The 20,451-nt window shown below is 62.0% G+C and overlaps 1 protein-coding gene, 1 long non-coding RNA gene and 2 other non-coding genes across 5 annotated transcripts; 1 reads left to right on the top strand and 3 right to left on the bottom strand.

Annotated features, from left to right (window-relative positions):
* The first annotated feature begins 2,875 nt into the window (after positions 1-2,875).
* DIPK1B (divergent protein kinase domain 1B) lies at positions 2,876-11,088 on the top strand. Of its 2 annotated transcripts, XM_032635228.1 has the most exons (5): positions 2,876-3,061; positions 6,571-6,705; positions 9,208-9,315; positions 9,419-9,595; positions 9,996-11,088. In XM_032635228.1, the coding sequence occupies exons 1-5, from the start codon at positions 2,999-3,001 to the stop codon at positions 10,803-10,805; spliced, it is 1,293 nt and encodes a 430-aa protein (XP_032491119.1). In that variant the 5' UTR covers positions 2,876-2,998; the 3' UTR covers positions 10,806-11,088. The 2 variants fall into 2 exon arrangements, with proteins under 2 accessions (XP_032491119.1, XP_032491120.1); XM_032635229.1 differs by lacking the exon at positions 6,571-6,705.
* A 926-nt stretch (positions 11,089-12,014) lies between these two features.
* LOC116755581 lies at positions 12,015-16,541 on the bottom strand. Its single transcript, XR_004350399.1, has 5 exons — positions 16,262-16,541; positions 15,781-15,822; positions 15,338-15,425; positions 13,147-13,237; positions 12,015-12,223 (listed from the first exon to the last, which is right to left on the bottom strand). It is a non-coding gene; the product is annotated as an uncharacterized LOC116755581 (long non-coding RNA).
* LOC116756188 lies at positions 14,090-14,223 on the bottom strand. Its single transcript, XR_004350561.1, has one exon. It is a non-coding gene; the product is annotated as a small nucleolar RNA SNORA43 (small nucleolar RNA).
* Positions 15,502-15,632, bottom strand: LOC116756191. The gene has a single exon (XR_004350563.1). It is a non-coding gene; the product is annotated as a small nucleolar RNA SNORA17 (small nucleolar RNA).
* Positions 16,542-20,451: the final 3,910 nt, after the last annotated feature.

The raw sequence follows: 20,451 nt of genomic DNA, 5'->3' as shown, positions 1-20,451 counted from the left end.
TGTGGCCAAAAAAATAAATAAAAATAAAAATGCCCATGTCCCTTTTGCACCGGACCTGTGTCAGCGGGGGTCCCATCAGGAGACAGAAGCCACGTGGCAATCTCAACCGGGAAAGTTTGCTACAAGAATTACTAACTGTAACGGAGGATTGGAGTGAAGACCAGACACAAGAAGTAACCTGTAGGGAATTCCCTGGTGGTCCAGGGGTTAGGACTCTACGCTTTTACTGCCGAGGGCCCGGGTTGGATCCCTGGTCAGGGAATTAAGATCCCACAAGCCGCGCAGCACAGCCAAAAAAAAGTAACCTGTAGGGCTGAGCTGGAACCCCAGCACCCAGGCTAAGATCTTGTTGGCAGAGCTCAGCTGTGGCTCTCGGGACAGCAGAGAAGTCACTGTGGTGTTGGCAGAATTGCAGGAAATCTGCCCTCCGGAACTTGCTGGAAAACCACTATCTGGGAGCTGGGGAAACTGCTTGCGGGGCAGTGTCTCGTCGGAGGCCCTCCCTCTGCTACAGAACCATCCCAGGGCTCATCTTTTCAACAAATGTGCTGGAATAACTGGATATCCATGCAAAAAACCCATAAACAAAAACCCCCAAACCCCAAACCAAAACACTGCCTTGACCCATACCTTGCACCATGTACAAAAATTAGCTCAAATTGAATCACTGACCCAAGTGTAAAACCTAATACTGTAAAACTTCTAGAAGAAAAACACAGAAGGAAATCTTTGTGCCCCTGGGTTGGGTTAAGCGAAGATAAGGTTTCTTAGACTTGACAGGTGCAAAGGAAAAAAAGGAAAAAATGGACAAATCGGACCTCACCAAAATTAAGAACTTGTGCTCTTTGAAAAGCACTGTTAAGAAAATGAAAAGGTAAGCCATAGACTGGGAGAACATCTTTGCAAATCTTTTTCTTTTTTTTTTTTCCGGTACGCGGGCTTCTCACTGTTGTGGCCTCTCCCGTTGCGGAGCACAGGCTCCGGATGCGCAGGCCCAGCCAACGGCCATGGCTCACGGGCCCAGCCGCTCCGCGGCATGTGGGATCCTCCCGGACCAGGGCACGAACCCATGTCCCCTGCATCGGCAGGCGGACTCTCAACCACTGCGCCACCAGGGAAGCCCACGAATCACATGTTTGATAATGTACTGGTTTCCAGAAGATATAAAAGAATTGTCAAAGCTCAACAACAAGGAAACAATTTTAAAAAATGCAAAATTTTTGAATAGACTCTTTGCCAAACATTATATACAGGTTGCAACTAAGTACATAAAAAATATTCAACATCATTAGTTGTTAAGGAAATGCAAATAACAACCACAAAGACACACCATTGCACACTCAGTAGAATGACCAGAATTTTTCTTTTTTTGACGTGACCGTTTTTAAAGTCTTTATTGAACTTGTTACAATATTGCTTCTGTTTTATGCTTTGGTTTTTTGACTGCGAGGCATGTGGGATCTTATCTCCCCCACCAGGGATCAAACCCGCACCCCCTACATTGGAAGGCGAAGTCTTAACCACAGGACCACCAGGGAAGTCCCGCATGGGCAGAATTTAAAAACGGACAATACCAAGCGCTACTGAGGATGTGGTGCAACCAGAACTCCCACGCCCTGCAGTGGGATGTAAACGCGCAGCCCGAAAGCGTCCTGGCAACTCTGGAGGAAGTTAAACCTACCCTGACCGCACCTGCTCAGCGTCCCTGCTCTGTATCACCCCAGGGAAAATGGATTTCCTTCACACAGAACCTCGAATGCAGACTTGATGGCAGCTCTGCTCTTGCTCTCCCAAAGCCAGAACCAACTCCGAGGGCCTTCAGGTGGTGATTGGCTCATCAAGCCGGTGCCTGGTGCCGGGAGTCCCCCTGGCAAAGAGGGGGTGCTGAATTTCCAGGACCTTCTGCCTAATGACAGAGGCCAGACCTGAAGGCTGTGGCTGCTTTATTCCATTTATGTGACGTGCAGGGGAAGAGCCCGAGCTCCCCAGGGCTGGGCCACGGGAGGGCTGGAAGGAAGAGGGGCCCCGGGGTCCGTCGGGGGTGGAACTGTTCTGTAGCCTGAAAGCGGTGGTGCCCACGGGGCTGTCTGTGTAAACACCGGCAGAGATGCACAGTGAAAGGGCGCATTTGCCTGTATTTCTTTAAACAGTGGGAGAAAGAGGCAAACGCTGCCGCAGTGTCCACGGCCCTTCCAGGCCGGGTGGTTGGCGCGGGACCCCACTAGGGACCTAGCCGCGACACGCCCCGGTCCCTGGGCTCACCGCCCCTCCCGCGCTCCGCGCGACCGACCCTGCCCCGTGGGACCTCCTCAGGCCGCCCGGCTCCACCACCCGTCTTTTCTCTGCAGGGGCCCGCGCGACAGCCCCGCCCGTGACAGTCCCCTCCCGAGACGACGGCCCCGCCTGTGACAACCCCGCCGCTCAAGGGTGCGGGCTGGGGGCGCGGGCGGGCGGGGCCTCGGCGCCCTCCCCTTTCTCTCCAGGGCGGGGCGCGGGGAGGGGGCGGTGGGGTGGAGGCGGGGCCTTAGTCACCGCCCACCAGCACCGCGGCCCGCCGCCGCGCCCCCGGCCCCCCCCCTCCCTCCTCCCCCTCCTCCCCCTCCTCCCCCCTCCTCCCCCTCCTCCCCCTCCTCTCCCTCCTCCCCCTCCTCCCCCTCCTCCCCCTCCTCCCCCCTCCTCCCCCTCCTCCCCCTCTTCCCCCCTCCTCCCCCTCCCTCCCTCCCTCCCTCCTCCTCCCCGCCGCGCGCCCCCGCACCGCCACCCTCGCGGCCACGCGCCCTCTCCCGCCTTCTGCTCCCTGCCCCCACCCCGCGCGCGTCCCCGCCGCGCCCCATCCCCGCGCCTCCCCTCCGCGCGCGCCCGCCCGGCCGTCAGAGGCGAGCGCTCCGGCGCGGACGCGGGGCGGGGAGGAGGCGCGGCGGCCGTTGCGGGCCGGCCCGCGGGGCTGAGGCCGAGCCGAACCGAGCCGAGCCGGGCCGGTGCACGGCCCGCGCCCACCATGCGGCGGCTGCGGCGCCTGGCGCACCTGGTGCTCTTCTGCCCCTTCTCCAAGGGCCTGCAGGTAGGCGCGCCCCCGCCCCGGCCCCGGCCGGCTCCCGCCCCCGCCCCGCCCGCTGTGGGGCCCGGGCCTCGGCGGGGGCGCGCGGCGTCCAGCCTGGGGCCCGGGGCGGGTTCGGGACGCAAGGCCGATGAGCGCTGCGGTGCGTGGCCCCCGGGGAGGCTGGGGGCAGGGAGGGGACTGGGGACTGGGGTGAGGGTTGTCCATGCGGTGAGCGGAGCGGCAGGGCCCCGCGGATGTTGCAGGGTGGCACCCCTGACTCTGGGGCTGAAGGAGGCCCCACCCCGCCGCGGGCTGGACCTGCTCCCGCAGGCCCAGAAGCCACACCAAGTCCGCTCCGCTTCCCTCTACTTAAAAGACCAGGTTTGTTTTTCTGTGATGGAAAACTTGGGACCCATAGAACCACCCTAAGGACTACCCTCCCCCCGGGCCATCCCCCAGCCAGCCCGAGATTAGGAGTGTGCCCTGACCCCGCAGTGACCTTGGACGAATCACTGTCCCTCTCAGGACCCTGCCATCTGCAGGGGAGGCCCAGGCTGCCTCGGGTGCCAGCTGTCAGGAGCCCTGTCACCTCTGCTTTGGGTGATCTGAGCCAGGCCCACATCAGAGTCTCAAATCATCCAGGCCACACCTACGACCTCAGTGCCCTCCAGGACCCCAGCCCCTGGGCATCAGAGCCCAGGCCACCGTGTTCCCCGCTGTGGAGAAGGGTGGGAGCCGGGTAACCGGTGCTTGTCTGTGCCAGAAGCCCTTCCTGCCCGCCTGGGGCCTTGGGTTCGTGGTGGTCCCCACCCAGCGCTGGGCAAGGTGGGAGCTGAGGGTCTGTGTCCACCCCCATGCTGGGAGGCAGGGGGTGCAGCAGCCCCCGTCCTGCGGGAAAGGCCTTGACGGAGCTGCCGCAGGGGAGGCCAGAGTCGCGGGTCCCGGACCCTGGGTGTCCGGCCTCCGAGCTCAGCCCGGGAACGGCAGATGGGCATGGACAGGAGAGGGGTTCTGGTGGGTTCCCAGTGGTTTGAGCCCAGGACCCCCGTTAATGTCAGGACACACCCTGAGCCTCAGTTTCCCTGCCTGTGAAGCACACTCGTGGGTTGGTAGTGAGGGTTGGAGGTCGTGGCGCATGTGGGTCACTGGCCCCAAGGCTGCCGTTCACTGTGCTGTTACTGTCCCCCGAGTGACCCCCCCAGGCGGCTCCACGAGGAGCCGGGCAGGCCGCGGTGGGGGAGCAGCTGCACAGGACCCACTGAGGAGCAGCGCACTCCCTGTCCTAGGGGCTCACTCGCCCCTGGGTGACAGGACCCACAAGAGCCAGGGCAGGGACTACTTCTGGAGGAGGTGCCCACCTAAGATAAGGGCCCGGGGGTCGGTCACAGCTAGCCAAGTGCGGACGGTGTCCTGGGAGCTGGGCCGCCACCTGAAGGCCCGAGCTGGAGGGCGTCTGGCGGGACACTGGGCAGTGTCCAGGGTGGGCCCTGCAGTCAGTCTGGGAAGCCTGGGTCTGGCCCAGGGCAGCCCCTGGGTCCAGTGCAGGCTACAGCCTGCCCTCGTCCTGGCCATCCCCCCAGGACTCCCAGCGCTGGCCCCCCAGAGGCCCTGCCCACCTCCACCTCGGGGCGTGGGTCACCAGCGGCTGGAAGTCCTCTGACCTCATCCTGCCAGACAACACCCCCAGCTCCCCGGCCCCCCACCCACTGTCCCTGTGCTTTCCTGTTTTTCCCTTTGAACAAAACTGGCGGAAACAGATGCAGTGGCAGGGACTGGTGGGCCTGAGACCCAACCCGCTCACTCGGCCCCAGGGCAGCCCCAGGGCCACCCCAGGCCTCTGAGGCTCCCAGCCTGCCCCTGGAGCTCTCAGAGGCCCTCCTGCTGCGGCACCTCCGTGTGAGTCGGTGCTAGGGAAGCGGGAGGTGAGGACCCCGCCTCTCCTGGAAGAACCGTAAAAATGAGCACAGATGCCTGGGCTGGGCCTGCAGGGCCCTGCCCTGTCCTCAGTGGGGACCCGTTGGCCCCATTTCTCGGCCCCAGCCCCCAGGTGACTAGGACCCAGGACTAACCAGGACTGGAGCCGCTCCTTGGCCGGCGGGTGGTAGGGTGCGTGGCCAGTGCTGGCAGTGGTTCCCCTCTAGGGCAGGCTGGCCTGAAGCCCCAGGCCCTCCTGCCCTCCTGGGCCCTGGGCCCGGGCCCTGTTCTCTGGGGCTCAGCTGCCTGGTCAAGGTGTCTGAGCTCTTGCATGGGTCAGCACATGGTAACCCCATCCCATCAGCTGGCCGCCCCTGGACAGCAGCCAGTGAGGCCTGTGATTTACCAGGGTGGGGGTAGGGAAGGAAGTTGATGCCCCTGCAATCCCGGCTTGGGGGCTGGATGGGAGACAGTGCCCCCAGCTCCTGCAGGGCTCTGGGGCTCTCCCACCCTGTGATTCTACCCGTCAGCTGGCGAAACGTGGCAGAGGGGCTGAGCCCTCCATAGAAGCAGTTCCCGGCCCGGCCCAGCCTTCCGGGACAGAGCCTGTGGCAGCAGGGCCAGCGGCTGCATGTCTTGGTTATCTGTTCTTTATCGTGGTAAATGATACATCACATAAATTGAGCATCTTAACCCTTTTCAAGCGCACGGTTCGGGGGCGCTAAGCACATTGATATTGCTGTGCGGCCCTCACCATCCGTCGTCTCTAGAACCCGTCTCATCATCTTCCCAGACAAACTCCATCCCCTTTAGACACTCACTCCCCGTCCTCCCCAGCCCCTGGCCCCCAGCCCTTCCTGTCTCTGTGGATCTGACTCGAGGCCCTCGCATGGGTGGAATCACAGGATCTGCCTCGTGTCTGGCTCATTTCACTGGACGTGATGTCCTCCCGTCCTAGGGGCTCACTCGCCCATGGGTGACAGGACCCACGGGGGCCAGGGCAGGGACTGCTGTAGCCTGGGTCGGGATTTCTCTGCCTTTTCATGGCTGTATAATATTCCGTCGTGTGGACGGACCACATTTGGCTTATCTACTCATCTGTCAATGGACAAGCGGGCTGTATCCACCCTTTGGCTTCTGTGATCGTGGGTGGGTGAGGCCGTGTCTCTTAAAGGCTCACAGGGCGACCGTGCCTCCAACCCCGCGGCCCCTGCTGGCCCAGGTCCAGCCCGAAATCTCCACCACCCAGGGGGTCAGTGCGCGGGGGTGTGGGTGCTCTTCCCGCCTGGCCTTGTGCAGAGGTTACATGTCACTATGAAATGCGGGCAGGACAGGAGGGAAAATTGTTCGAAATCTCTTTATTCAACAAAATAATGAGCATCTACCCCATATCTCCCTCATTTTGGAATTTATTTTTACCTGCCCGTGAGATTTAAAGGTCTGGGAGACACCAGGCCCCGGCCCCACCCGCAGTGAGTAGGTGGAGGGGGAGGGAGACGTTGGGCTGGGCAGGTGCTGGCCCCCGGAGGGAGGGGCACCCCTCTGGAAGGCTGGGGTCCAGGACGTGGGGTCAGCACCCCAAATGCGGCGCTCCCTCATGGCCCCCTCCCCCGCAGGGCCGGCTCCCGGGCCTCAGGGTCAAGTACGTCTTCCTGGTCTGGCTGGGCATCTTCGCGGGCAGCTGGCTGGCCTACGTTCACTACTCGTCCTACGCTGAGCTCTGCCGCGGGCATATCTGCCAGGTGGTCATCGTAAGTGTCACCTCGGGCCAGGCCTGTGGGCTCCTGGGCCAGCGCTCCTGCCGTGGCAGCTTAGAGACGTGGCTCAGCGGGTTTTAAGACACATCTGACCGTGCCGACTGCAGAGCTGCCCCTGGCGGGCCACGGGGGAGGCCAGAGAGGAATGCGGAGGCCAAGGGCAGGCTGCGCAGATGCGGGCGGCTGGGGACGGGCAGATGGACAGAGCCAGATGTAGAGGTGTCCATGAGGGAGACATATTAGCCCAGACGGGGACAGGCAGGCACTGGTGGCCTTGAGGGCCCCTCCTGGAGCCAGGAGCCCAGCAAAGGAGGCTGCGGGGCATGGTCTTCGGGGCCTCAGACGGGAGACAGCGCTCAGTCGCCACCGTGGCGTCTACGGCAAGGCCGTGCCCGTGCATGGGAGGGCGCGTGAGCCCGCGTGTGCTTGTCCACGCCAGCGCTTGTGCACCCATGAGCGTGCACACAGGGTGGCTTACTGCCCCTGCGGATGCAGTGACTGGCTGGAGGACGGGGTGAGGCCGGCCGAAGGGGCCCTGGCAAACCTCAGACTCTCATGCCCCCCGCCACCCCCGGCCGCCCGGCCCGGCCTCCCCGGGCAGGTTGGAGCCCTTGGTGAGCCGACCAGGGTTCTGAGGCCTCCATGCCACTTGGGGACAGACCTGCCCTGCCCCAGCAGAGCTCCTGGGGTCTCGAAGGGGGAGCCTTGCCTCGCAGCAGCCAGGGGCCTGGAGTTTCTCCTCCTCTGCAGGATGAGAGCACTCCTCCTGGGGGGCTGTGTGGCGCCCCGGAAGGGCTCAGCAGGCCTGTTCTGGGCAAGGTCCCAGGGGGGCCACACTTGGGAAAGCCCAGAGGTGGCGGTGGGAGCGGGCACGGGGCTCCAGAGCGGGAGAGCCCGCGTAGGGACTTGTACGGGGCCCATTGATGGTTGGCTCAGGCCTCCTGGGGGCGGGGCTGCCACCAGGCACCGAGGGCGCAGTCCCAGCTCAGAGGAGAAGGCCTCGGGCCTCCCGGCCATTCTCAGGCAAGCTCATTTCTTCCAGAAAGGCCCACTGGGGGCCTCCAGGGGCCTGGCCCGAGCTGGGTGCCGGACACATGGCTCTGCCTTCACAGTCGGGGGCCGGGGGGGAGCTGGGGAGACCCAGGGGCAGGCGTGTGTGGGGATGGAGCCCGGCCTCTGGGTGCGGGCGGGAAAAGGCCCTGCTCTGGGGACCCCTCTGGCCAGGGAGCGGGGCGGGAGGGCTGGGATGAGCCCGGGGCCGCCTGGTGCTGGCAGTGGGTGGAGGGGCCTTTGCGGGCAGCAAGACCTGGAAGGTGGCACGCGATGGGGTCTGGCCAGTGGCATGCAGGGAGCAGACTGCTCAGGGCTGGCGGGTGTTTTCTGAGGACCTCCTGTGTGCCCCCAGCGGCGCCCCAACATGCAGAGGACTGAGGGGCCCTGGGGGAGCAGAGGAGGAGCCCGCCCCTCCCAGCCAGAGGGACTGCAGCTTCCGTTTTCCCAGAGTGCCCTGGCTGCTGGGCCCAGCTCTCCTGAGGCCTGCCCCTGGGGCCATGGGGACACCCTCTCCTTTCCAGGGGAGACCTGCCCGCCTCATGGGGGTAACAGCCGTCTCCAAGATATTCCACAGCTTGTCCAAGGCCACCCAGTGTGTGTGTGGGGAAGGCAGGACCAGGGGCCGCGGACCTGGTGCCCATGGGCCTCTGGGTGCTCGGCCGGGTCCCCACCACCGCCCAGTCTGCACACAGTAAACAGGCTGGGAGGGGAGATGTCTGATGCGTCGCCGGAGCCCTGGGGCTGATGGACACACTGCCCACCTCAGCTTCCGTGGAAGCCCCTCCCCACACTGGTGAGCGGTGTGGCTGACAGGTCCCTTCCCCCGCCCTGGCCCAGCCCTGCCGCCCAGGCTCCCTGGCAGGCCCCCCCACAAGGGCCCTGTGGCCCTGGGGCTTTTCGCGGGTCAGAACAGACCCCCGTGGTGGAGGGCCTCCCTCCAAGGTGGCAGAATGACAGTGTGTGGTCTCTTCGTTTTCCTCTGGATGAAGGGCTGTCGTGGCCTCCCTGGTCCCCATAGGTGAGTCCAGGGCCTCTGGCGCCTCCCGCCCCTCAGCACTCTCTCTGCACCTCCCTTCCCTCTCCTTCCTCCAGGCCCTCTCCACCAAGGGCCTGGGCACCATGGCTACGGTGATGAGCATCCGGGAATTCACCCCCCCACTCGCTCCAGACGCCACGACTCCCCCCCACCCCCCGCAGGGACGGGCCTGACTCCATCCCCTCCGGCCTCACGTGCTCAGGTCAGCCCAGACCCCCAGGACTCAGGGGGCTGCAAGGCCTCGTCTAGAGCCGAGAAGGGGCCAGTGGGGGCGGCAGCTACTCCAGAGCCTGACCTAATCACTGCAGAAAGCTTCTCCCTGTGCATCTGGCTAAAGAAGGGGCCGGCGGGCGGGCAGGACAAGCCCCCGCCTCCCCAGGCCACTTCCTGCATCTTCCTCTCCGCAGTGTGACCAGTACCGCAAGGGCATCATCTCAGGCTCCATCTGCCAGGACCTGTGCCACCTGCGCCAGGTGGAGTGGAGGACCTGCCTCTCCTCTGTCCCGGGCCAGCAGGTAAGCCCAGCAGGGTCGGGCCAGGGTCAGCCCCGGGGCTCAGACGCCCTCGGTGCAGCCAGAGGAGGACATCTGCACGGAGGGTCCCTGTGGTCCCGTGCAGGTGTACAGCGGGCTCTGGCAGGGCAAGGAGGTGACCATCAAGTGTGGCATTGAGGAGAGCCTGGACTCGAAGGCGGGGGCAGACGCGGCCCCCCGGCGGGAGCTGGTCCTCTTTGACAAGCCCACCCGCGGCACCTCGATTAAGGAGTTCCAGGAGATGACCCTCAGCTTTCTCAAGGTCAGTTGGCCCTCCTGGGGGCCAGTCAAGTTCATGCCCAGGGACGTGTGACAGGGCAGGAGGCGGGCTGGGTGGAGGCCACACGGGCCAGCCAGGTGCCTGGCTAGCCCCCCAGCTCCAAGCAGACCCGCCCTCAGGGAGCAGCCGGGGGCTTGAGGCCCCGCCCCAGGGGCATCTTCGGGGAGAGTGGGAGGGGCAGATGAGCAGTGAGGGGGCCCCAGGCTCCGCAGCTGGGCTTCCAGGGGTGGCGAGGGGGCCTTGCAGGTCCCTGGCTGTCCCCTCCATCCTGTCGGCTGGAGGCGGGGCTCCCCCTGCCTGGCGGATGTGCGGGGTCCGGAGCGCAGACTGCTGGCCGGCTGGCCGACGCCCTGGCCTCCTCTCTCCTGCCCCCAAACCGCAGGCAAACCTGGGAGACCTGCCCTCCCTGCCTGCGCTGGCCGGACAGGTCCTGCTCATGGCCGACTTCAACAAGGACCACAGGGTGTCCCTGGCCGAGGCCAAGTCAGTGTGGGCCCTGTTGCAACGGAACGAGTTCTTGCTGCTGCTGTCCCTGCCGAAGGAGCATGCCTCCCGGCTGCTGGGCTACTGCGGGGACCTGTACCTCACCGAGGGGGTCCCGCACAGCTCCTGGCCCGGGGCCGTGCTCCCGCCCCTGCTGCGCCCGCTGCTGCCAGCCGCCCTGCACGGGGCCCTGCAGCGGTGGCTGGGGCCCGCGTGGCCCTGGCGCGCCAAGATTGCCATCGGCCTGCTGGAGTTCGTGGAGGAGCTGTTCCACGGCGCCTACGGGACCTTCTACATGTGCGAGACCACGCTGGCCAACGTGGGCTACACGGCCAAGTACGACTTCAGGATGGCTGACCTGGAGCAGGTGGCGCCCGAGGCCGCCGTGCGCCGCTTCCTGCGGGGCCGCCGCTGCGAGCACAGCTCGGACTGCACCTACGGGCGCGACTGCAGGGCGCCCTGCGACACGCTCCTGCGGCAGTGCAAGGGCGACCTGGTGCAGCCCAACCTGGCCAAGGTGTGCGAGCTGCTGCAGGACTACCTGCTGCCCGGCGCCCCCGCCGGCCTGCGCGCCGCGCTGGGCAAGCAGCTGCGTAGGTGCACCACGCTGAGCGGGCTGGCCGGCCGGGCGGAGGCGCACCACGCGCTGGTGCTCAGCCACCTCAAGACCCTGCTCTGGAAGGAGATCTCCAACACCAAGTACACCTGAGGCCGGCCACGCCTGCCCTTGGCCCCCCCCCCAAAGGACGGGGCTGCTCGTGTCGACCCTACGTGTCTCAGAGCTCAGGCGGCCGTGGGGCTCCTGCCCCTACACCCGCCACCCCCACGGGTTTCTAGGCTCCCAGACGCGACTGTGCAGCCGGAGCGGGAGAGGCTGGGAGGAGAGGGAAGGACCTAGAGCCCGAGCACCAAGGACTGGCCAGGGGACCTGCCTAGACCAAGGTTTTGTTACTTTGGAGAACATGCGTGTAAATAAATAGATTTTCCGTGAGCACCCGAGTCCCCTCGGCCCACTCCAGACGCCAGCCTGGACGGTCTGCTGGAGGGCAGCCACATCCTGGCTGTTGGTTGGCTGGGGTTACGACTGGAGCCAAGGGCAAGGGCGCTGCAAGCTGAGCCCCCAACCCGGATCCGGTGTGGTTCCGATGGGGATGGGAGGGTGGGCTGACGGAAGTTTTTTCTCCAGTTTTCCCCTCGTAAGGAGCTTCTACACTAACTTCTCCCTGTGCTGCCCAGAGCAGTGTGGCCCAGCCTACGAAGGCTTCTCCACTGGTGCCAATGAGCCGCTAGGTGTAACACCCACTGTCCGGGAAGAGGCCAAGGGACCCCTGTTCCCTCCTCCCCCGGAAACAGGAAGCTGTGAGCCCAGGAGCCTGACCCTCTCACGCCCTCAGCTGGTAAGACAGAGAAGCGCAAGTCAAGACAGTTTATTCAAGACCCATTCATTCTCTAGTCCTGCCCACATGGAGACACCCTCCTTGGAAAGGGGTTGAATCCTTCCGTTCACTTTAACACCTTGTGCTGAAGACACGTGTTCCAACTATGAGATCCACATTCTTAAATCACTAGTTCTTAAACCTCATCTAGATTTCCCCCCCTGGATGGGGGGAGATGACCCAACACAGCGAAGAACGGCTCAGGACTGTGGGCTCTGCTCACCCAGGAGACCGTGCCGCTCCCCTGACCAGCGGGCTGGAGCCAGGATTAGGGCCCCGAGACGAGGGGCGCCTGCTGGGCTGCCGCCCCCGCCCCCGCCCCCTGTCCTCTTCACTAGGCTGGCCGTCACCTTCAGTTTCCCTGGAGTCTGGGGATTCCAGAAGGTCTCCGCTCACAGTTGCGTGTCGCGCCCGCTGCCTCAGCACCGCTGATCCACGCCAAGGGGGAGAAGCACACACAACTGCTTTTCGGCGCACCGACGTTCCACACACAAGTTATTTTATTAAGCCCGCAGGTTCCTTTTCATCAGAGGACATTCGCAAGGCCATGACTTCCCCCGGCTCCCCACTGCCCTTGCCAGCAGACTGGACATGCGTGGCCCCCGTGCTGTCGCACACACCCCTCCTGGCTCCACTCTGGCACACACTTCTGGAGAACTGAGGGCGGTGCCCTGGGCTCTTCCGGCCGGATCTGCAGACAGAAAACAGAGATGACCCACTCGCCACGCCTCCCAGCGCTGGGTGGGCTGGACCCCAGTCGAGCCTCCTCAGCAGAGCACCCGGCTTCTGGAACGCAAGGACACAGCTGCTCAAGCCTCTTCAGCCTCTCCTGCCAGACACGCCAAGCCCTGCTCCCCTCGCCTTCTGACCGTTCCACCCAGTTTCTAGGGGAATTCAGCCAGGGAGGTTCTACCAAGTAGGATGGGACAGGAAACCCAGCTGCTGCCGGGCTCAAAGGTGGACCTACCGGATGTACCGCCACCTGCCACCTGCCACCCTCTCTGCCCAAGTCGGCTTGCTTCCGGCAATTACACTCTCACCCCAACCCCACTCCAGTTGACAAGCCACAGCACACGACACGAGGAAGTGGGCAAAAACGCTGGTAGCTGCTTAGTAGCAGCCAAAAGTTCCAGATTCTCAAAAAAACAAAACACAACAAAATAGAGAGCACACTTCCAAAACCGGGATTAAGGACCAACCAGACACACGCTGTGCAGGCCGCTCCCGCCCACCCTACGGTCCCTCCCAAGGGCACCGGGGCTGGCTCTGAGGCTGGGTCACACCAGCTCCGGCGGAAGCCGGCTGTCCCGTCGCGAGGAGCCTCGGGCATGCCGTCTTGGAAGTGCTTCTTTCTGGCCCGAGCCAGCCGGCCGGGCCGCCCTGAGCCACAGGCCTGGCCATTTGCTGCCAACACGCTGTCTAACGGGGGAGGTGGCTGAGGTCAGGCCACTGTCCTGCCTCACCGCCAGTTCTGCCCACCGAGGCCTTCACTGTCAGCTACTGGGACATGCTCACCTCTCCTCAAAGCACACCCACAACTGATACCATGTGCTTGTATTAAAGGGTCCAAAAGTTCTGTCAGACCCCCAGCCAGGCACCCCGCTCCCAACTTACCTGTCCTGAAGCCAGTCCTAGAGTGACAGGAGCCACACCTGCAGGTCTGTTCCACTGACCAGCCGCAGAGGACCAAGCTGGGCCCACGGACCTGAGAAACGGAATCCAATCCGTGAATCCCTCCCAAATTATCTTCTATAGCCTTGGCCCCACCAGCATTTGGGACCCTGTAGCTTTACTGTGGGGCTGTCCTGGGCACCACAGGACATGCAGCCACAGCCCTGGACCCCACCAACTAGACGCCAGCAGCACCCCATCCCTTTCCTGCCCTGCGAGTTGCCACGTGCCCTGGGAGGGGGACAAACTGCCCCTAGGCGAAGAGCCACTAACCTACAGCTTTTGTCCAACCCTCCAACTTCAACATTTCGGCAAACAGCAAACTGCACTCTCCATCTGCAAGGAGACCACGACACCCCTGGTCTGGAGGATCATTTTATAGGGTTACAGTCGGCCCGTCGAGGGGCTCCACAAAGGGGCCCGACTTCTGCCTCACCAACAGGACAAAAGCCAGGAGCGAACCTCTGGCCTTCCTTCCAGAGTGACTCGTCTCAAGGTCCTCAGAGTACGAGCGCTCGTGGACCAGTGGCTCTGGGCGCCCCCCTCATCCCCACCTAGGGTCCTACTCTGAACATGGCCTGGAAGCCCCACAGGACCTTGATACCAGCTCAGCGGCCCTCAGCCAGGGATGCAGGTCAAACTCGCCCAGGGATTCCTAAAAACTCCTCGCCAGTCAGACCAACAGAACATTCATTTCCAGTAAGGACTCTCTCCTGGTCAATCCCATTGTGCCCAAAGCTTGCCATATGCCTGTACACATATCTCATTTAATTCTCACAACGAGCTTTATTTTATAAACAAAAAACATCGAAGTCTTCAAGGGCCTGCACACAGCTCCCACTGCAAGTGCACGTGGAAACAAGGTGCTCCCTCCTGCAGCTTCTGGTGATGTCCGGCTACAAACCATTCTTAGCGCCCACTGTTCTGAGCACTGAGCGTAGAAATAGCCGCTTCCTCTCCGCCCCAACGTCACAGGTGCAGCAGGGCTGCCACACCCGTGGTGCCAGCAAGCCCGGCATCTGCAGGGCAGTGTCCCGCCCGCCCAGCAGGCCTCCAGGAGGAGCTCAGAAGAGCACCGCCTCTCACCTCGGTCTGGACCGTGTCGGCTGGTCATTCTTGCCGAGGTTCACAGGCCAACAGCCGCTGTCCTTCCTGTGCTGAACAACAAGTGGTCGGCCCAGAATCAGAGCGCAGGAAAAGCTGGCTACCGTTATTACTGTTGCCAGTATTTAAAACTAGTGGAGGCTGGGCTTCCCCGGTGGTGCAGTGGTTAAGAACCCGCCTGCCGATGCAGGGGACACAGGTTCGAGGCCTGGTCCGGCAAGATCCCACATGCTGCGGAGCAACTGAGCCCGTGAGCCACAACTACTGAGCCTGCGCCACAACTATTGAAGCCCGAGCGCCTAGAGCCCGTGGCTCCAGTGAAGAGGAGCCCCCGCTCGCCGCACCTAAAGAAAGCCCATGTGCAGCGACGAAGACCCAACGCAGCCAAAAATAAATTAATTTATATATAAAAAAGAAGTAGTGAAGGCTGCTACTGACACATGAACCCTTCACCTTTCCACCGTCACCTTTCAGACCCGCAATGGGCAGCCCGAGGCAAAAATTGAAAAGGGCTGCCTATGCTGGCACCTGGCAATAGGCTGGTGTCTGATGAACCCAGGGGACCGTAGTGCAGCCAGGAGGACCCTCCTCAGAAATCTCTGCACCCTCTCCCAGGGAGCTACTAGTGAGGTCCTAGATAGATCAACGGATCAAAGTACACTATACAAAGCAACACAAGAAACAGTCCTCTAGAATTCAGAAAAGCCTCACGTAAGGCAGCACAGCCGGCCTTTGGAATCGTCTAGAATTTAGAAAAGCCTCACGTAAGGTAGCACAGCCGGCCTTCGGAATTGTCTCTGTAACGTTTAAACCTGGCAACTTTATTTCTAGAGTTTCTGGCTGCACAACCCATCATAAAATTTCTTTTAAGAGAGAGTAACTACCCATGGATCCACCTAATGTAAGTCTCATTATTTCAGATTGTTAGGTGGTTATTATTGCGCTCACGCTAGAAAGGAAAATTTTAGGGCCACCCTTTAGTCCAATGTGACAGACCTTCAGCAAGTCAGTCTTACTGAAACCCACTCACCTTTCCTGCTCATCACTGCACCAGCGGGTCACTCCTACCTGCTGCCGTCACACACCTGGCAACCTCGTGTTCCAGGGCCGGCCAAGAACTAGGAGGGAATTAAGAGTGCTTTTACACGACAGGCTTCAGGCTGCCGGTAGACACACCCCCAGTCAGCACAGTCAAGTGTCAGACTATCAATCATCCAGACATCCACGGGCCAGGACGCTGGGCACAGTCAGGCCTCTCTTCTCTCCGCCACCTAATGACACAGATGTGGTACAGCAACCACACCTGCAACGCCTCTAGGGGCAGTGCCTACAGAAGATTAAATAACTCAAGTTTTTATTCCCTGACCACATGGATGCCCTGGCCCCGTGCTTAAAATGTAACAAAAAAGGCATTCAACTAGCACAAAAATTATTCTTCAGCGCAAACCTGTCCCAGCACACGTGTCAACTCACCTGAGACCCCAGCAGGCCCCTACTTCCCAGCAGGCAAACTCCCTAGAGAAAAAAAGAAATCCACGCTTTATAACAACCTTACAAGCCCACAAAAAGGCCCTTCACCCAGGCTTTATTTTGCTGCATTTGATCTCCAGGGCCTACACACCAAACCCAGGTACCCTCCGTGTTTTACTCCCTGTTTAATTTGGGGTGTGTGGAAATTGCAGGTTACAATACAGCAGCGCAGACCGCAGGTGATCAAGGGACCAGGCTATGAATGCAGCCACCCCTTCCACAAGGAGGCCACCGCATTCACACCCACTATAGTTCGGAGATCGCCTCACTCTTAGAGCTCAGTAAGCGGTGACAACCAGTCCGTTTAAAAACAAAACAACAGATGGCCAGGAGCATAACGTGACTCCCTCAAGGTCGCAAGCAGGGAAAGCAGTGGCGCCGAAGGCGGGAGGGGGCAATTTCCGAATGAAATGTCCCGACTCACCCGTTAAACTACTGCTGCCTATAGCCGTGTTCTCGAGGCTTCAGAGCCGGGAAGGTGCGGAAAGCATAGCAATCCGCGGCGCCCCCAGCCCCGGCCCCACGATGCTACGCGGAGGCGCCGGAACCTCGCCGCACCCACCCCCGCCAACACAAGGGACCTCTGCGCCCGCCTATCCCGCGGACCCGGGCGCACATTCGACCATCGCGACCCACGATGGAGACGCGGGGGTCGGGGTTCGGCCGGCGGCGACCCGAGCCCGGCACCCCACCATCCCCGTAGCCCGGAAAGGCCGCGCGACTGCGCGCCGCGCCTTTTATAGCGCGGACGGCGGCCCGCGAGGCCCAACCCGCGCCCTCCCCGAGTTCGCCGCAGCCGCAGCGCCCTCTAGCGGACCCTCCAGGCTGCACCGAGCATGTGGCGCCTCCGTACCTCGGCCGAGCTCCGCGCCTCCTGGGCTCACCTATCGCGTCCACGGGCCCTTCCCGAGCCAGCCCCTCCCAGCTGTCAGGAAGTCCCGCCTTCCCGCCCGCGCGTACGGCCCGGACCAGTGGCCGGCGGGACGGCACGAGTCAGCTTCCTCGAAGCGCTTAGAACAGGGCCAGGCACAGAGGCACTTGATAACGTCTCCCGTAGTTACTGCCGTGACCCCACGAGCGTCCCTGCAGCTGGGGCCACCTCTTTGTTCCCTGCAGAAGGGCCTCCCGCTTTCTGGGGAGCCTTGGCTGAGCTGCTCTCCCTGCCGCAGCGCCCCTGGAGCCCCTGCCACTCAGGCTGGGTCTGAGGCCCTGCTAAAGCTTCACGTTTCTTACAGCGTAGGGAACTCTGCCTTCGCTCTCTCAGGAGGGGTCTCCTGGGTCCCACCTCTGACACGGGGTAGGGGCTGCCGGGGGTCGCCGGGGAGCGACACTTTGCCCCCTTTGACAGGGAGACCTCTGAAGTGGGGTCAGCAAGGACCCGCCATGAATTCATTAGTCCTCTGAGGTTTCTCACACGCTAACAAGTTATTGCTGACTTGGGCTACTCCCCAGTGCAAGGCCACAATCCTACAGGATTCTCTGTGGTTAGCAGCGCCTGTCCTCGGGGCAGAGTGGGGAAGCCCAGACCTGCCCCTCTGGGCAGCCCCTTTGGCCCCTTAGCCAAGAGCATTCCCAGCAGCACCCTGTCCCTGGGCAGGTGGGGTGCCCTCCCCTTGAAGCACAGTGCAAACAGAAGGAGCTATGGGGCGTGGTTTTGCAGGCACAGGCTGAGCTGGTTTGGGGAAGGAAGGACCCGTCCCCTCCCACCCACCCAACAGCCTGGAGGAAGCTAAGTCCCAGCCAGAGGGAGCAGCTGGCAAGCCAGAGATCCAATTCTCCAAGAACAAGAAGTTTCCAAAACTGGAGAGGGACTTCCCCGCCCCTCTCACAGCATCCCTCGGCCACCCCTGGATCGACTGCTCCACCGCCCTGCCGCGGGCCGTCACGCTCCGGTCCCCGAGGCAGGTGGTGATGACGCAGTTGGTCACACTGTTGAACTGAGTGACAGTGGCACAACGGTGAAAGCCAAGTGCTCCCTGCCCTTCTTGTCCCTCTGGGACCAGATGGAGCCCAGGCAGTGGTAGGGCATCGCTTTCTTGAACAGCTCCTGGGGGCAGGGGGAGGGGCTTCCGGCTCTGCCACACTGCAGCTCAACACCCACAGTCCTCCCCAGGCCCAGGCAGGGTCACTGGTCGGAGCTGGAGCTCTGGAAGCTGGGGACGTAGGGGGCGACCATCTTTGCTCCCGGCCTAACCTCAGCCTCTGGGGACTGCGCCCTGTGTGTCCAGCACAAACCTTGTCTCATACGCTCACGCCCACCCCCCCCACAGCCCCGCCTCTGCCGCCCTCCCAGGGGTCTCAGCCCCAGAGTGTGGACCCCTGCTTTCCCAAACGAGGCTCAGAGTGGTCAAGGAGATCTCAGACGTTGGAAACTGTGACCAACGTTAAAATCATGTTTGCATTCGACCGAGACTCTCCACTTCCAGGAATCTGTTATAAACAAAGATGTATGGACGCGGACGTTCCCTTCAGCACAGTGATGAGGGGGATAAATAGGAAATGGACGCAACACGCACAGTAGGGGCTCTTCGGAAACTGTGATTCGGGGCCCCAGGAAATGCAAAAGAGGAAGAGGATGGACTGAGCAGTGTCCGCCAGGGGAAACCGGGTTCTGGAAGAGCACATGCGCCAGAATCCTCCCTGCCCGATTCCCGCAAAAGCACAGGCACACACAGAGGGGGAGGGCGGGAAATGGGCCACCACCTGCTAGAGTGGGAGGACTTTGTTCTTTAGTTAATTCTTAAATCCTTTAGAATTCATTATTTTACATTTATTGTCCTCGGAGTAAAAACCTTTAAAAGATAAAAATGAAATAATGTACTTTATTCCATAGATGAATGCTAGATAACATACAACCCTCCAGGTCCTCCCGTCCTGTCTCACCTCGGCCTGTGGGTGGGCCGCCCCACGACGGCTCCCAGCGTCCCTGCCTCTGCCACACATGCCTGTGTCATCCCTCCCCTGAGGGTGGATGGGCTGTGGGACTGGGTTCAAACTAACAGAATTGGGCAAAAGGGATGGGAGGTTGTTTCCAAGACTGGTTTATGAAAAGTCTGTGACTTTCTGCCTGGTTCCCTCCCTCCTGTGTCCATTCTCTCTCCCCGTCTCTGTCTCTCTGTCTCTGGTCCAATGTTCTAGAGAAGCAATCAGGTATTAACGGGCTGCCCTAAGAGGCTCCAGTGCAAAGAACCGACACTGGGTCCCGGCCCACAGACAGGAAAGACCCGAGCCCCCGTCCAGACTGAATCCCGCCAATAACCCGAGAATGGTCTCAGAGACAGACCCCTCCCTGACTGAGCCTCAGCTGAGACCACAGCCCAGCCTCCTGGGGGACCTCGGGGCAGAGGCTCCCAGCTGAGCTGAGCCTGCCTCCTGGTCACAGACACTGAGGGGGTCAGTGTTTGTCCTCGTACGCGCTACGTCAGGGGATGCTGTCGCATGGCACAGACACCGGGACGTCCTTCCGGCCCCGGGTCTGGCCCTGCCTCCCCCATCCCCCCACCTCCTCTCCTCCCAGCTCTCTCCAGCCACACTGGCTGCTGTCTCGCCTGCTCTCCGGCCAGATTCTCTTCTGCCTCCGAGTCTCTGCACCTTTGAGCTCCGCCCCAGCTCACTGTCACAGAGTGTGCAGGGCTGGCTGCTCTTGTCTTTCTGGTCCCGGCGTCAATGTCACCAGGGAGCCTTTTAGACCCCCAGGGGCTCCTGGCCCTCCTTCCAGGACCCTGACTCATTCCCTAGAGCACTTGCCCTTCTCTCCCACGTGAATTTGCTTTCCTGCTCTTGTCCATCTGCCCCTCCAGGCTGTGAGCTCCTGCAGGGCAGGGACCATCTGTCATGTCAGCACCGCCCCCAGGGCTAACAGGGCCCCTGCTCAGGGTGAGTGCAGGGGGGACGGTAGCTGAATGATCTATAGAGGGTCTCAGAGCCCCCTCCCGCCTCTGAGCAGCTCCCACTGTGGGCCTGGAGGCTAACAATAAAAGGTGCCTGTTGGGTCCGCGGCAGGGGGACGCCCAGAATGACCCCGGGTGTCCCTTCCCTGCTCCAGTTGCTCCATCCAGTAGAGTGCGCACGGCCCTCCCCCTGGTGGTCATCCCAGGAACTGCAGCCCCAGGCCCGAGACCAGAAAACTAACCACAGAACTTGTTGGGGGTCCTCAAGGCGGTGGTTCCACCACGGCCGAGAGGGCAAACGAGCAGGACCTGCCGGCTCCTGGGGGATGAGAGGGACCTCAGAGCCCCTCTTGCTTCCCTCTTTCCCTCCACTGTCCTCAGGTCCAGTTCACTCCGGAGGCCTCCTCATCCCAACCAGGGCCGTGACTCCACCCACTTCCAAATGCGGACCCCCAGGCGCCAGCAAGGAGGGTCTTGTCCCTGGTCCCCGACGAGTGGTCCAGTCTCTGCCACTTTCTACACCCCCAGGTCCCCAGTCCCCCAGGTCCCTAGGCTGCCCCCGGTTCAGAAGGGCCTCAGGGGGTAGAAAGCATTTTCCATGGACTCGGAGCAGAGTGGGTCAGGGATGGAGAACCAAGGCCCGCAGACGCCTCTGCAAGCTTATGGACCCTAGGGATCACCGTGTCTGTGCACCCACTTTACAGAGAAGTAGGCTGAGGCCTCC

The sequence above is a fragment of the Phocoena sinus genome, chromosome 6, assembly GCF_008692025.1.
Source record: "Phocoena sinus isolate mPhoSin1 chromosome 6, mPhoSin1.pri, whole genome shotgun sequence".
NCBI lineage: Eukaryota > Metazoa > Chordata > Mammalia > Artiodactyla > Phocoenidae > Phocoena > Phocoena sinus.
The sequence above is the reverse complement of the archived record's forward strand: the minus strand, read 5'-3'. Positions and strand labels throughout refer to the sequence as shown.